Here is a 15,515-nt window from a genome sequence, read left to right on the forward strand (position 1 = left end):
AACCAAATAAGTCATGCAGATCTCAGCTGGAATGGGACCCCGAGAGCGCTGTGGACTCGGCGGCACAAACGATTCACAACTCAGTTTATTTATAGCAAAATCTACCAAGATATGGTGCGCAGAAATCATTAACTGTACTCCTATGTATCTTTTACATTTGCAAAAAATGCTGTTTGAAAATGCAGGTATTACTGCTATACGACCATTTCATATATATGGTGGTCAATGGTTGGAATTCTGATTGGTGGCTTACTCGTGCCGTATAAACTAAAAAAAACAATCATGAGGTTTGCGTGGAAATAATCGCGTGTATTAACGTGTATATCTGGGAACTCTGGGATTAGATTTCTGAATTTCGGGAAGAATGCTTCTCTAATCCCAGAATATGTGTCACAGTGCAGTAGGAAGTGCAGGTCACTGAGCCTGTACTTCATCAGGGTCTGTTTCTTTTTGTTGTTTCTTATCTTGGTCAAATATTCGGCTAGTGTGTATTGTCTGTTGAGGGTTCTGTAGCATTCCAGTTTATGTTGTGTGAGGTATTGCTGTTCGATCTGTGATGTGATGTGGTTGATTCTGAGTTGCGGTGCTCTAGCAGTGCTGTCTTGAGGCTGGCTGGTGTCGGATCTCTGTGCTCCGGGCGCAGTCTGATGACGTCATTGCCCCGCCTGCCCAGGCTTGTGTACGGAAGTCAGCAGGAGGAAGTGAAGGCGACGTGTTGAATAGACATGAGGCGCTGAGCCAACCCAGGAAGAGTAGTTTCATGCTGTAGTCCTTTATTTTGAGTGTGGTAATGAGCGGTCCCGGGGTGCGCTCTTAAATCGACAGCAGAGTCCGGCGGCCCGGAGGCGCTGGTGGACAGAGCTGAAAATGAGCTCCCGGGACGTGCTGGAGAGCGTCACGGCTCTCGCCTCCTACAATGTCCTGCTGCAGGTACGCTCTTCAGACTGTGACCCCCCTGCGCTCCCGAGTTAACATGGGGGAGAGTTAAGTAGCCGTTACTACAGTGCGCAGTCCTGGTCAATACCAGCGACTCCCCGAGGAGGGTCATGCGCGGTCCAAGTCTCAAACATCCCACTGCGATGGCTTAGGAACCCTACCTGAAGACGAGATGATAATATCTCTACAGTATTTATCGAGACATTTAAGAAGTTTGTAGTAAAATAATACCCACTTCCTGTGAAACGACACTCAAAGTTGCAAATCAGGAGTTTTCAGAAGACAGCAGTGTGTGCAGTATGAAGAAACCTAGTAAACGAGATCTGGAACTTGATCTCATCTGGTTGATAGCGGCTAATTGACCGGATGGTCTCGGAGGATCCTGGGGTTGCGCTTTTGGAAAAGGGTCTGGATATCTTGTTCCAGACCCCCGCCACTCTTGGCGTGAGCTGAAACTCTGTCGTGTTCCTTTGCCGCAGGTGCTGTTCCGGGCGCTCACCTTCGTCCTCAACGCCTTCACCCTGCGCTTCCTGTCCAGAGAGGTTATAGGAGTGGTCAACGTCAGGTGAGGAGTGGCGCCCTGCGGAGGGGTAGCGTGCCGGCGTGCAGGAGGGCGAGTGAGTGACTGATGGCTCCGTGTGTTCGCAGGCTGACGCTGCTGTACTCCACCGTCGTGTTCCTGTCCAGGGAGGCCTTCCGCAGGGCCTGTCTGAGTGGGAGTGCCCAGCAGAACTGGAGACAAGTGGTCAACCTGCTGTGGCTGACGTGAGTCCCACAATTTGTCTAGCGTGTGCTTTCAGTGTCCAACAGCAGGGCGATGTTAGGCTAGAGCGGATATGGTATTATTTCTTGGGGATTCGAAATTGCCAGCAGTCTTGGGTTAGACAGTGCTTTTCTGCGCGCGGGGCTCAGTCCGAGCGTGTGGGCGCAGGTGTGACAGCTCTGCTGTGCGTGCCGCGGTACACAGTCTGCCGCAGGGGGGCGGCGAGCGGTGCTCCGTGCAGACTGGTCCGCGTGTGGAGGAAAAGGAAGTGTTGAAGATGAGTGAGCCGTTCGCTCTTTTCCCCCCTGACGTCAGCCCGCTGCTGCTCTGGGCTGTGATCCGTGTGTCACACGGCCTGCCGAGCGCAGACTGTCGCCGGGTCTCAGGGCAGCATGAGGAGCCCCAGTGCCCAGCTGGGCCCTGTGAACGCCTGCTGTGCCGTGAGGAATGGGCTTGTGAAGGAAGTGTGATGTGTGGCAGCGATGGGGCAGCGACGCCCCACTGCTTCAGGCGATGAGCTGCGTCCTGGTTTTTCTTTGGGAGAGCTGGTCTGGGGGAGTGGTGTGCTGGAGAAGCTGCGGGGTCGCGGGCTGTGGGATTGTGGGAGGGGCTGGGCGAGGCCAGGCCGGGGTGCTGAGGCCGGGGCTGTTGGTTGCCGTTGTGCAGGGTGCCGCTGGGAGTGCTGTGGTCTGTCCTGCTTGGCGCCGTGTGGCTGTGGCTGCTGGAGTCGCCGGATCCCGACGCCATCCCTCACTACCCGGCCGCAGTGGCGCTGTTCGCGCTGGCCGCCGTGCAGGAGCTGCTGGCCGAGCCCCTCTGGGTCCTGGCGCAGGCCCACATGTTCGTCCGGCTCAAGGTACCGACCCAGCCCGACCCGAGTCTCAGCGGGCCGCTCTGCTGCTCTGCTCAGGCTCTCAGGTACTGACCTGGTACTCTTACAAAGGTCCGTCTGAAGGGCTGCAGGGAGGAGAACTGACCTGTACCGGCCGCAGGGCAGCCATGCTCTCCGCAGTGTCTTCTCTTCTGCTTCACAGCGCTGGCGGTCCAGCGCCTGCCCACTCCTGTCTCCCTCTCCCCGCAGGTGGTGGCGGAGAGTCTGTCCATCGTGGCCAAGTGTGGCCTGACGGTGGCCCTCGTGGTGTGCGTGCCTCGCTGGGGGCTGTACATCTTCTCTGCGGCCCAGGTGAGCGCTGCTGGGAGCAGGGGCGGGGTGCCAGGCCAGGCCAGGCCTCGCCAGCGGGTCGCTCAGGGCCTCTGTCCTTGTGTGTCTCGCAGCTGGTCTACACGGGCGGTCTGCTGCTCTGCTACACCCTGTACTTCGCCAGGTTCCTGCGCTCCCGGGACGCGGACAGGAAGCCGTTCCCCTTCCGCAGACTTGGAGAGCTCCTGCCCGCGAGGGTGGACGGAGAGGTAGGGAGCAGCCCCACCCCCACCCCCACCCCACACTGCCCAGCGCACCCCGACTCTCTGTCCCGGCTCGTAGTCGCTGAAATCACCGCTTATGCTGCTCCCCAGCTCCTGGGAACCAGCGGACTTCGAGATCCTAATTAAAATTCACAGCCGGCTTGCCGTCTTCTGCTGCTTTAAAGTGGAAAATAATAGTAATAAAAACGGTTTTGCATTCTACTAATGAACGGATAAGAAATGAAGAATGCGATTCAGAGCTCGCTGAGATAGACGAGCACAGGCTGTGTGATCATAACGACCAGGATGGGGAATCTCTGACTGAGTAACTTCCGACACTCCGGTGTCCCAGTCCGTGGGTATTTCTCTGACTGTAGGCTGGATAAGGCCCCACCCCCTGAGCTGGATGGGCCCTGTAGCAGGTGTCTCTGGCAGGTGTCCCCCACCAGACTCAGACGAGCGCTGCAAGGGATGATCTTCGGCTTCGTCTGGGGCGGCAGGTACGAGTCCATCACCAGAAACCGGATGTGTCAGCCGGTCGAGGAAGGGGGTCGAGATGTCCCACATTTCCCCCTGAAACTCGACTGCATCTTTTTCTGCAACCTCTGTCGGGCGCTGCGGGAGCCCATCGGCCACAAGTACCAGTACTTTGTCAGGCTGTGGCTCTCCATCCCGATGAGGCACTTGGTCCAGTGGTCAAACACTGGGCCCAAGGCAGAGAGGCGACCGGAGTTCTACACCCACGCTGTCAAGTGGAGCAGGAGGTACGAGGCCACGAGACAGCCAGAGCTCTGCACCAACCACAGAGCTCTGTACAAAGAGGTGAGGGGGCACCTGGTCGCCAACGAAAGGCTGCGAGTTCCCAGACAAGTCTGGGAAAGAACGCAGCCTAAAGAACTGGACAACGAACTGAAGGACCTCAACTGGATGGCCGTTCACAAGAGACTGGCTACCAGAGAGGTCCTCTACAGACACTCGATTTCCAGGAATCCGCATTGCCCCCGGGACACGTGTTTCGTCGAGGAGACTCAGGAGCACGTTTTCTGGAGCTGCCCCTTCGCCAAGGCGGTGTGGGGCAGAATGGACAACATAATGCAACTCCTGGAAACGAATGCGGTGCTCAGCTACCAGTACGTTCTGCTGGGGCTGGCACCTACCGGACTGGACAGGGGGACGCAGTTCCTGATGTGGCTGCTGCTGTCCCTCACAAAGAAAGGCCTGTGGGACGCGAGGAACAATCTCATCCGGCACAACATCGAGTGGGGAGCGAGGGAGCTGGAAGAGAGGATCCTGGCGGACCTCAGGAGGAGGATGAAGCGCGACGTTGCTAAATGGGGTTTCCCCACGGCAAAGGAGCGCTGGAAAGGCCTATGGACCCTGTACAGGGATTAATGGGTTACAGCAAGCGGTAGGGTTTGGAGGGACACTCATAATAGCGCAAATCCGCCCACCCTTGCAAGGATTGAAAACGGACAATCACCGCCGTTCCGCCGTTGTTTTAACTTGTGGAGTGTTATTGTATGAGATGTTTTCCTTTTGAGATGTGTTTTTTTTTCCGAATAAAGTATATTTTATAAGAAAAAAAAAAAAAAAAAAGGTGTCCCCCAGTTTAACGGTGCGCCTGTTGTGTGTGTCTGTGCAGCCGGTGCTGAATGGGAGGCTGGCCAGGCTGACCTGGAGCTTCTTCAAGCAGTCCTTCCTCAAGCAGATCCTCACAGAAGGTAGGAATCACGAGGCGCCGTCTGCACCCCCACACCCCCGTCGCCGCTGGCCAGCCCGCGCAGAGCGGAAGGAGGTTACGCCCCCGTCTCTGTGACAGCAAGACGGGAGACTCAGAGGAGTCTAAACATCTGGAATCTGTGAGGCGTCTTTCGCTCCTCCTCTGTCCTTCCTCTACACCCTCCTGGGGTCTCGGGCACGATTTCAAAAAGCGTTTTATCTTGGGCTTCTTGTATTCAAGGCGAACGCTACGTCATGACCTTCCTGAACGTGCTGGACTTCGGAGACCAGGGTGAGTGAGCTTATCGTCGTCCGAACACGCCGTGTCTCAGTCCAGGGCTGAGCTCTGGATGTGCTCGTGCTTTCTTCACTCAGAGCCACTTCCTGATCAAATTAGTACAGCGTTTTTCATCAGCTCACTATTTTATAACGATGAGAGACCTAAGGCTACCGCTAACTTTAAACAGTGACGTGGACAGAGCTAACTTCCTAATTACATACTTGGCGTCTTACCTACCTAACAGCTGTGACAGTGGAGCACCCTTGCTGCAGTTCTGTGGGTCGGGCCTGGCCCAGTTCTCCTTTGTCTCTGCAGGGGTGTATGATATCGTGAATAACCTGGGCTCGCTGGTGGCACGGTTCCTCTTCCTGCCCATTGAGGAGAGCTTCTACATCTTCTTCGCCAAGGTGCTGGAGCGCGGCAAGACAGCCAGGCAGCAGAGACAGGTGAGCAGTGGGACACACCTGCAGCTCTGTGCCCCAGGTACGCTGCCCGCTGGCAGAGGGGAGAGACAGGTGAGCAGTGGGACACGCCTGCAGCTCTGTGCCCCAGGTACGCTGCCCGCTGGCAGAGGGGAGAGACAGGTGGGCAGTGGGACACGCCTGCAGCTCTGTGCCCCAGGTACGCTGCCCGCTGGCAGAGGGGAGAGACAGGTGGGCAGTGGGACACACCTGCAGCTCATTTTCCCGTTCGCGAAGTCACTAGAGCGCCCCCTAGCTGGAAGGGCCCAACTTTGCCCTTAATAGAAGGGTCACTGGCAGAGCCTGAGCAGTGAAAGCGATCTTTCAGCGTGCCGGCAGACCGAAACAGTCTGGGACGCCGCTGGGAATCCCTGTGACCCACAGTGATGGCACAGAGAGGTGTGCCAGCCCCCCAGGGGGTGCCCTTGATGTCCTGGGCTCTGGTACAGCTCCCCTGCAATAGATAAGTGGCAGTTTGTCTCCCAGGGGCACAATCTGAGGACGGCGTTCTTATGACACAAGAGCCCTAGTGGCCAAGCCCCTCTCGGGGAGCGATCTGCGATCCACACTCTGCCAGGGGAGTGGTGAAAGGCCTTGCCTGAGCCGCGGTGCGGCCTGCTGATTTCGCCCTCCGCCGCGGTGATGCGTCGCGTGCCGTTGCAGGAGGACGTTGCCGTGGCAGCAGACGTGCTGGAGTGCCTCCTGAAGCTGGTGCTTCTGATTGGCCTGATCATCACGGTGTTCGGCCACGCCTACTCGCACCTGGCGCTCGATATCTACGGGGGCTCCCTGCTGAGCAGCGGCACAGGTACGGGGGAACTGGGGGCGCCGGCCGTTCTTCCTTCGCTTCGTCCCGGCGGGTTTATCCCAGAGGAGCGGGGAGCAGGCCAGTACGGAGAGAGACACCAGCAATCCCAGCCAGCACGTCTCTCGGGGCTGGAGTAAGCCTGGAAACTTCACGCCGGAGGTTGACGCCAAGAGAGGGTTGTGTTCCGAAATCGCCCGGTTAGGCGCTGTCGTGTCCGTGTCTCCCTGACCGGGTTTTCAGTCAGAACATAATTCCCGGACGTTGCCCACAGTGTAGCTGGGCTGCTGGCCCGTGCTGCAGGACTCAGGAAAACCAGCTGCTGCTGTTTCCTGGCGTGAGATAAGCCCGTCCGGAATACTGCGGCCGTCTGCCGGTGTGAGCTGCCGTCAGGGCGATCGGAATGCGGTTCTAGCAGCAACCGTGCAAGAAGTGCTCACACAGCACAGCAGGTTCGCTCGCGTTAAAATAACGTTGCCTGGTTCCTAAGTCACGATGTAGGTGCCTTTCCTTGTTGCTAAAAAACGAAAGAGACCATCCACTGTGAATCTCCTAAATAATACCACAGGTTTACACGCCTTACACACGAGCTACAGTACCGTCAGCTGCGATTGCCGCCCAGTCTTTAAGATCGAAATCCATCCTGCGCTTCAGGTGAACGTTGTATTGTCAGAGGGAGCCTCGCTTATTAACTTATTTACTGTTCATGGGTGATTTTCTGATCTGTCCTGTGAAACTCGCCGGAGCTTCCACTGTTGTGGGTGTCCTGTCCCTCAGTCTGGGTTCAGGGCAACGTCTGTCCCTCTGTGCGAGTCCAGTCCCAGCGCTCTCCCCCTCCCCAGGTCCCACCCTCCTGCGCTGCTACTGCGGCTACGTCCTGCTGCTGGCTGTGAACGGGGTGACGGAGTGCTTCACCTTCGCTGCCATGAGCAAGGAGGAGGTGGACAGGTGCGTCTCGGCCCCGGCGACCTCAGCCATCACAGATCGCGGTGACTTCATTAACAGAAGAATGGCCGAAAAAACGAGAGGTGCTGTTAAGCCCATCTAGCTTGTTCGGTTAGTGAGTAGTTAATTGATCCCAGGGTCTCGTCCAGCTGCTTCTTGAAAGAAACCTGGCCTTAACAGCACGGCTGACCAGCTTGTTCCACACTCCCAGCACTCTTTGTGCAGACTGTACGCCTGTTCCAGCTTGTGTGTGTGTGTGTGTAAGCCCTCTCCTGCCCCCGCAGGTACAACCTGGTGATGCTGGCGCTGTCCGTGTCCTTCCTGTGCCTCTCCTACTTCCTGACCTGCTGGCAGGGCAGCGTGGGCTTCATCCTGGCCAACTGCCTGAACATGTGCCTGCGGATCGGCCACAGCCTGCGCTACACCCGCCGCTACTTCGCCGGCAGCCCCTGGGCGCCGCTGCGCGGCCTGCGGCCCTCCCCCGCCCTGCTGCTCGCCCTGGCGCTCTGCGCCGCCGTCACCAGCGCCTCCGAGGTACGGAGAGGTCTCGGGGTGGGCGACGGCCAGCTCCTCGGCTCTGTCGTGGCGCCCCCCGCTGACGGTCTGTCTCCCGCTCTGCCCCGCAGGGGGCGCTGTGCTGCGGCCGCGGCGGGCTGTACCGGCTGGGCCACGTGGCGGTGGGGGCGGCGTGCCTGCTGGCCGTGCTGCTCGTCGCCGGCGCCACGGAGACCCGGCTGCTCGGCTTCCTGCGGGAGCAGCTGCTGCACCGCCGGCGCGGGAAGAAGGAGGCGTAGCGGAGGGGGTCCCCCCGGTCCCTGTACCCCTCGGCGGAGCGCCTGGGGGTGCACTGGGAGCGCTGGGGAGGCTGGTTTGCCCCCCGGGCCCTGGCCCAGCCCAGAGGAGGCTGCAGTGATGAACAGCTGTGGGCCCCTGGCGTGGCGGCGGTATCGGGGGGTGTGAAGTGTGAAGTCCAGCTCCTCCCGGGTCCAGAACCAGCCCCAGATGGCCTGCAGGACCCGGCGTGAACCGGGACCCCCAGCAGCCCCGGCACGGGCTGGGTCTTCACGAGACCGGAACGAGACGTCGCAGACCCGTCGGCGGCCGCGGTCAGGCCCATGCCCAGGAGGACAGCTGTAGGGAGTGACGTTTCTGTGAGCCTCCAGCAGGTGGCGCTGTTCTCTGCTTTCACAGTGGCTGACAGCCGCAGGGCCGAGTCCTGCCTGTGGGGGGGGCTGTTAGCTGTTCTCACAGTGAACAGAACAGGCAGGCAGTTCGGTACCCGGGGGCTCCCCAGCTCCGGCGGTGGGGACCCACACACCTGCTGGGTTTCCTCTCGCATGCGCTCGTGAATTAACCCGAACAGTCATCTCTCTGACGGGTTGCTGGACTGAAAGCAAAGCTGTTTCTCCTGCTAGAAAGCTGGAGATCTTGAGTACTCGCACAGGGCAGGTACACGGCGACCTCAGACATGTTCAGGTGCCACAAACCATGAGGGTTCAAATTAATCCTGTAATTGAGACCAATTAAGGCTTTAATTATGTAACAGAGCTGGGCTGAAAGTAAAATTGGGGTGGGGCTGCACACTGGTGAGGGTGGAGGGGATCCCCATGACCTGTAAAGCGCTTTGAGTGGAGAGTCCAGAAAAGCGCTATATAAGTGTAAAGAATTATTATTATTATTAAAAGCAGCCCGTGTGGGGGTTCCCAGTGCTTGCACCAGCAGGACTCGCTGTTACAGTGTGTCTATTTAAGTTTTTAATTAGCTGCTTGTGTCAGCAGGTCTCTTGCTCGTGTGCAAGGTCTGTAGATACTGATAGGAGAGGTTGGGCAGTGTGCCTTATCTCTATACTTCTCAGGGTGTTGAAAACGATTCATGACAACTGAATTTGCATCATCAACGCTGGGTACGATCCAGGCTAAGATCCGGATTTAGGTTTTGTAACTAAGAATTAATGTACACTTGCGCCTGGTGATTATCACACGTTGGTCTATAAACACTTTATGAATGTCCCTCCTGTTAAAACAGCAGTGGTTCTTTCACGGGCGCCTGCAGAACTGTTTCTGAGGGCCCTGTGTCTTCAGCCCCCTCACCGCTGGCAAGAGAGGTTTCCAGAGCTGCCTCTGTGTGAGAGCTGTAGCCCTGGGGCTGTCAGGTGTGTCCGTTTCCACACACCTGGGAGAGACACATGGCTCGAGCGCTGGTTTATCCTCTTCTGTGTTACTGCTGGTCACGGACTCTGACCCCGCTGGATCTAGGCTGCAGTCTTGCCTTGGCCTTTAGGGGAGCCAGAGGCCAGGCTCAGGGTCTAGATCCGGGCCCTCATGCCTGTGGCGGGCTGTGGGTAGAGACTGTAGACTCGTGCCCCGTGTTGTTAACAAACCCACAGACTCTCGGCTGTCACAGAGTGCTGACTTATCTAGCTCAGAGAATTCCCCATCGCCTTTGTGGGACTCCACTGAGTGACCAGTGGAGATCTGATCTAGTGTAGCAGGTACAAACCAGACAGACCGACAAGAATGCAGTCCCAAATTCTCGTTGGACAGCCCCCAGGTCGTTTTGGCACCTTCATCGTTTTGGGTGTGTTTGATTTTGCCTTCTTTGAGTTTCAAATGCATCAGGTGGTCAATTTAATGAGCTGAAGCAGTGCAGCGCTGGCGTGGGGGCTGCCCTCCCAGAGTGAGTGTTGCTCAGCTGCACAGATGCACATATTCCAGCACCCAACGCTGAATCAAGAGGCAGTCGGCCAGCACAGACTGCTCTGCGGAAACTGCATGTCCTGTTTTACCCCTGCTCACCCCTGCCCTGGCTCAGAGAGCTGTGTGCCGATGAGTACCTGCAGCCCTGCCCTGAAGGCCGGTGTCTGTGCTGGGTGGCGGGAGGGGTGTACAGACAGCGGCCGATGTGGACAGCACGCCCATGCAAACTCCACACAGCTGTGCCCAGATTCCCACTGGGCACCCTCTGGAGTTGCTCACGATGTTTATTCCTGAAGAATAGCTGATGGGAATTCTCTCTTTCGTTAAACCTTGACATGGTGCCAGAACTGTTTTCTCGTTTGCGTGTACAAGGTAGACCAGTAAGCCCGTGCGTGCGTTGAGCTGACAAAGTATTTTGATCAGATCAGATCACTCCCGGCGGTAGCAGGAGGAGCCCGGAGAGGTTTGGTTCTGCCTGGGGGCTCGCTGGCCCGGAGCGCCCCGCGCACTGCTGGACGACACTGACGAGCCTGTCTGGACCGCCAGGCGGCTCGATGCCGGGCCTCGCAAGACCAGAAGCGCCCCGTGCTTCAGTATATCGAGGGCGCCCACCCCCGCGCCCCGCCACTGCCAGCAGCACCAAGAAACAACGTCGCTGGGAAGACATTTCGACCACTTTCGCTCTGAATCTCTCACTGTGCATCCGTCACTGGGGCTCGGCACAGAGCGCGTCGACCCACCTGATGAAACAAAAGTAAAATCACTGTCTGTCCTCATCGCGTCGAGCGAGTGAGACATTTCTCCTGTTAAGGTTCTGTAACTCAGCGGTCCTGCCAATAAAGCTCTCCGAGTTTGAATTTGAGTGCGCGAGGGAGGGGCAGTGAACTTCCCCGTGACCAGGGTGTCACGTGGGGGGGGGGGCGTCTTCTATCCCAGAGCTGCCGCTGTGGAGCCGACAGCCGGTGTGCATTGCGGGGGTCTTCGGAAGACCAAACAAGAAACTGTTTGTCTCCCCATCAAACATGTTGAGCAGTATTCAAGCAGAAGAGTTTGCGAGTGTGTCAGTGAATATGTGTGAGTTTGCGAGTACTTAAAAGAGTATATATGAACACATCTCATTAAGTTTAGACAAGGTAACAGTGCGTCTGTCCACAAGACCCCAGTGTAGACTTTCACCTGACTCACGGAGGGAGACACTGGCATCTGATTCTGTCGGGACTATACATCTAAAGCCCCCTGGGGTGACTGGGACCCGATCCCCGCTGCCTGGAAATCAGCCCGGACACAGTGAGCGCCGCTGCAGACGCGGATGTGAAGGACTCATTACTGACGAAACAGGGCGCCGGCCCGCGCGTGGGTGACCTGTAGCATGCATGTCGCGAGTCGATCCTCGTTCATGCCGCTTCAGTGAAATTTTATTTCATATATTTCTTCCTCTCCAAAGCGGGCGTCTCTGTGCCCGAGTATCCACTGGGGCTGAGGCCGAGGCACGATTTCGATTTTTAAGAACTTTATTTTCTTTTCACAAACAAACACAGGTGATCACACAACAGAAAGCTTTGCATTAATGTATATATACTTAAAACAGTATATACGAACACATCTCATTACGTTTAGACAAGGTAACAGTTACATAACAATAATTTATCTTGTGCAGGTGCCTTTTTCCCCAGTCATTTTTCATCACCAGTGACCAGTGAAAACCGAGCTGAAACAACAGGCTTGCGATCGCCTCTCGGCGCTCCGGATCAATAGTCCTGCGCTGTCTGGCGGCTGGTCTAGAAGCTGGAAGAGTGGAGGTGCTGGTCGCTCGACTCGCCCCATCGATCACGGGGTTTAGCGTGAGACCAGTTTGAAGTTCGTCATGTCAGGCGACGGCGTCTGATCGGCGTTTCTCCCTCTTTCCACACAGGCCAGAGGAGCAGGTCTTGGTGACGCCATGTAGCTCGTTGATCCCCTTGATCTTGAAGGAAGTCGGGGTACAGCACCGCTGAGCTCATTGGGTGGCTGTCACTGGGTGTCAATACTTCGGTTGTCTCCCCAACCTTAAATAAGTACGGTACATATGATCAATAAGCGTTTAGTGGCTCAGATTTGCAGTGTCTTTTTGGGAACATTGTATTTCCGTTTCGGTGCTGTAGAAAGCCGCGTCTGTTTATTCGGGTTGAATTTCTGTCGCTGCCGGACGCGCAGGTGGGGTCACGGGGCGGAAGGCTGTCTGAACCCGGGCCCGACCCGGATTCACACCGCCCGACAGGAGGGCCCACATCGGAGGACAACCGGGACCCCCCTGAAGAGAGACCTCCGCTGTCGGTGCTGCAGCGAGCCGGTTTTAGGGGAGAGCGGCGCATTTCCAGCCACGCTAGAGCAGGGAGACGGAGACGGAGACGGAGCGGTCGATAGTCAGGCTGCGCTGCAGTGCGCCAACCCACATCTGAACTTTTCACATGCTGCCCAGGGTTTGAAGGGTCATAAAGAAATGTGTACGGGGGCGTTTCAGACAAAAGCAGTCCTTCTCCAGTTGTTAAGAAACGTCCTGAAAATACAATTATTCTGACCATTTAAAGCTCGCATACAACATAGAAACCCTTGTTATTTTTCAGCTCGCTAGAAACGAGCCCAAGAGTCGGTACTCAGTGTTAGATCTTTATTTGCGTTGAGCTTGCTAACTCGTTCACCGAGCTGTACAACAGACGGGGATGTGTATATCATCAGCGTGCAGGTAGTTTATTATACGCAGCACGAAGACCACGCGTACGCGTGTGAAAAAAAAAAGCTCAGAAATCAACAGAACGCAACAACGCAACAACACAACACACCGAACCAGCCCCGTTCACACGAGGCGTACTGCAGGGCAAGAGGGGACGGGAAGACGGGTTCCGCTTCCGCGCGCAAGACCACCGTGTTGAAATGTGACCCGATTTAAAAACAGCAGGAGACGCGAAAAGAGAACTGCGGGCCAGCGGACCCGCCTGCGTCACTGTCCCCCAGAGGGTGCCGATTTGTCGAGGCGAGAAATCCGACACGTCATTTTCCGGCTCCCGTCGCCGGCCCTCGCAGAGGGGTCGACAGACTCTCCACAAGCGAAGGACGATCGCGTTCACGTGAATGCGTTATGGTGCTGGAATCGCTGTGTAGAGTTATCAAGTCTGCAGGCCCTAGAAGGCACAGACAGCAGCTCATCGATCCCGGGATCTCGTCCAGCAGTTTCTTGCTTTTTGAAAGAAGCCACAGTCTCGGCTTGAGCGACATTCCCACCACTCTTTGTGTAAAGAAGCGCCTCCTGTCCTGATTGGGGGCTCTCATCGAGTTCAGGTTTCACGTTGGAAAGTGTTGTCCCGTGTACCCTGAGCACAACGACACGACGGGTGACACAGCACATGAGATAACAAGTGCCGCCCAGCTGTCTTGAAAGAAGCCAGGGTACCGGCTTCAACACCAGGGCTGGGCGGCTCGTTCCACACCCCCACCACCCTCTGTGTACAGGAAGCGTCCCCCCGGTTCTGGGTTTCAGGTGCACTTCCGCGTGCGCGCGCCTGCGTTCCGTCGGGACCGCCGAACGCCCGGGCACGAGACCGTGTGTCCCCGAGCCTCTGCACCGCCGGGGACCCGACTGTGGGTCCGAAACCGCGCGGAGCCGGACTGACGGACAGAAAGGGTCTGACCACCCTGACCGCACTGACGTCCTGCGGCCGTTTCCTCCGCAGCAGAGGAACATCGCAGCAGCTGACCACCCCCTCTCCTGCTCTCTCTCTCTCTCTCTCTGGGGGGGACCCGGAAATCGCGTACCCCGAAGCCCGCGCTCGCTCGTCTTTCCTCCCCCAGCAGAATAAACACAAACCGCTTCGCGACAGGCTGTCGTGGGGACGGTGCAGACGAATGGAGTCGCTCTCCACGTCTGTCGCAGCGCCGGTCTCAAGGATGGTCGAATACCGCCGCGTCCTTCACGCTGCGGTCCTGCAGAATGAGCTTTCTTACAGCCAAACCCGTGCGCCACGACACAGCATTTACACTAACACTACTAACACTAAACACTATACACTGACACTACTAACACTAAACACTATACACTATACACTAAACACTAAACACTATATACACTATACACTAAACACTATATACACTATACACTAAACACTATATACACTATACACTAAACACTAAACACTAAACACTAACACTAACACTATACACTATACACTACACACTACACACTAACACTAAACACGAAACACTAAACACTAACACTATATACACTATACACTACACACTATACACTATATACACTACACACTATATACACTATACACTAACACTACTAACACTAAACACTAAACACTATATACACTATACACTAAACACTAAACACTAACACTAACACTAACACTATACACTATACACTACACACGAATCACTAAACACTAAACACTACACACTATACACTATATACACTACACACTAACACTAAACACGAAACACTAAACACTAACACTATATACACTATACACTACACACTATACACTATATACACTACACACTATACACTATACACTATACACTAACACTACTAACACTAAACACTATACACTAACACTACTAACACTAAACACTATACACTATACACTATACACTATACACTATACACTAACACTAAACACTATACACTATACACTGACACTACTAACACTAAACACTATATACACTACACACTATATACACTAAACACTATATACACTATACACTACACACTATATACACTACACAGCCCGCCATCACGGTCTGGACCTCGAATCTCTCCGCCCGGCTTCTCCGGCAAGACGGCCGTGAAGGAAGCGGTCCGTGCTGGGTGACCCCCCAGGGGGGGTCCCGGTTCTGGGCGGAGCCGAGCAGCTGCCGGAACGGCGCCCCGAGCGCAGCGCGCGGCGAGAGCGAGGCAGCCCGGAGTCTCCACGCGGGGGACACGTGCTCCTCCCCGCGAGAGGCGCTTCTGGGTGCGCGTGCCGCGGGCTCCGGCGCAAAATCCCGACATTTTGGATTCGGCTCCTCGCGCCCACAAGCGGCGCCTCGCCGGGGAGAATGACCGCGCGCCCTCCTATTGTTCGGGCCTCGCGGCGGCCGTGGGGGGAAGTCAATTTGCTTTCTGCGTCTTCGTCTTCCAAAAATATGAACGAATGCGTGATGCACACCCCGCCCCTGCGCTGCCCAGGACGCCTGGCCAGAGAGAGCTCACACCGGAGAGCTGAGGGAGAGAAGGAAACAATCTGAGTGCGCGCTTCACGGCTGGGGGGGGGGGGGGGGGCGACCCCCCAGCACAGCGCGCAGCACACGGAGGCACGGGGCACAGCGCCAGAAACCGGCAGTGTCGCGCTGAAGTGTTTTTCACCAGCATGCAGAGGCGATCGGTGGAGTTTTTGTCTGCGTGTTTTACAAAAAAAAGCAAATAACAGCCCCCCCTCCCCGCGAGTCCCTACACCACCCCTAACTCACGCACCCCCCGCTTGTTAAA

General features: G+C 56.3%; 1 protein-coding gene across 1 annotated transcript; it reads left to right on the forward strand.

The window, feature by feature from the left end:
• Nucleotides 1–656: 656 nt before the first annotated feature.
• On the forward strand, nucleotides 657–9,322 carry rft1 (RFT1 homolog). The gene is made up of 13 exons (XM_069189628.1): nucleotides 657–930; nucleotides 1,416–1,501; nucleotides 1,585–1,701; nucleotides 2,366–2,555; nucleotides 2,781–2,882; nucleotides 2,975–3,109; nucleotides 4,746–4,824; nucleotides 5,064–5,114; nucleotides 5,418–5,548; nucleotides 6,227–6,371; nucleotides 7,211–7,316; nucleotides 7,598–7,847; nucleotides 7,940–9,322. Exons 1-13 carry the CDS (start codon nucleotides 868–870, stop codon nucleotides 8,105–8,107), a joined length of 1,623 nt encoding a protein of 540 aa, XP_069045729.1. The 5' UTR covers nucleotides 657–867; the 3' UTR covers nucleotides 8,108–9,322.
• The last annotated feature ends 6,193 nt before the right edge of the window (nucleotides 9,323–15,515 follow it).

Source organism: Lepisosteus oculatus, chromosome 4 (genome assembly GCF_040954835.1).
Source record: "Lepisosteus oculatus isolate fLepOcu1 chromosome 4, fLepOcu1.hap2, whole genome shotgun sequence".
NCBI lineage: Eukaryota > Metazoa > Chordata > Actinopteri > Semionotiformes > Lepisosteidae > Lepisosteus > Lepisosteus oculatus.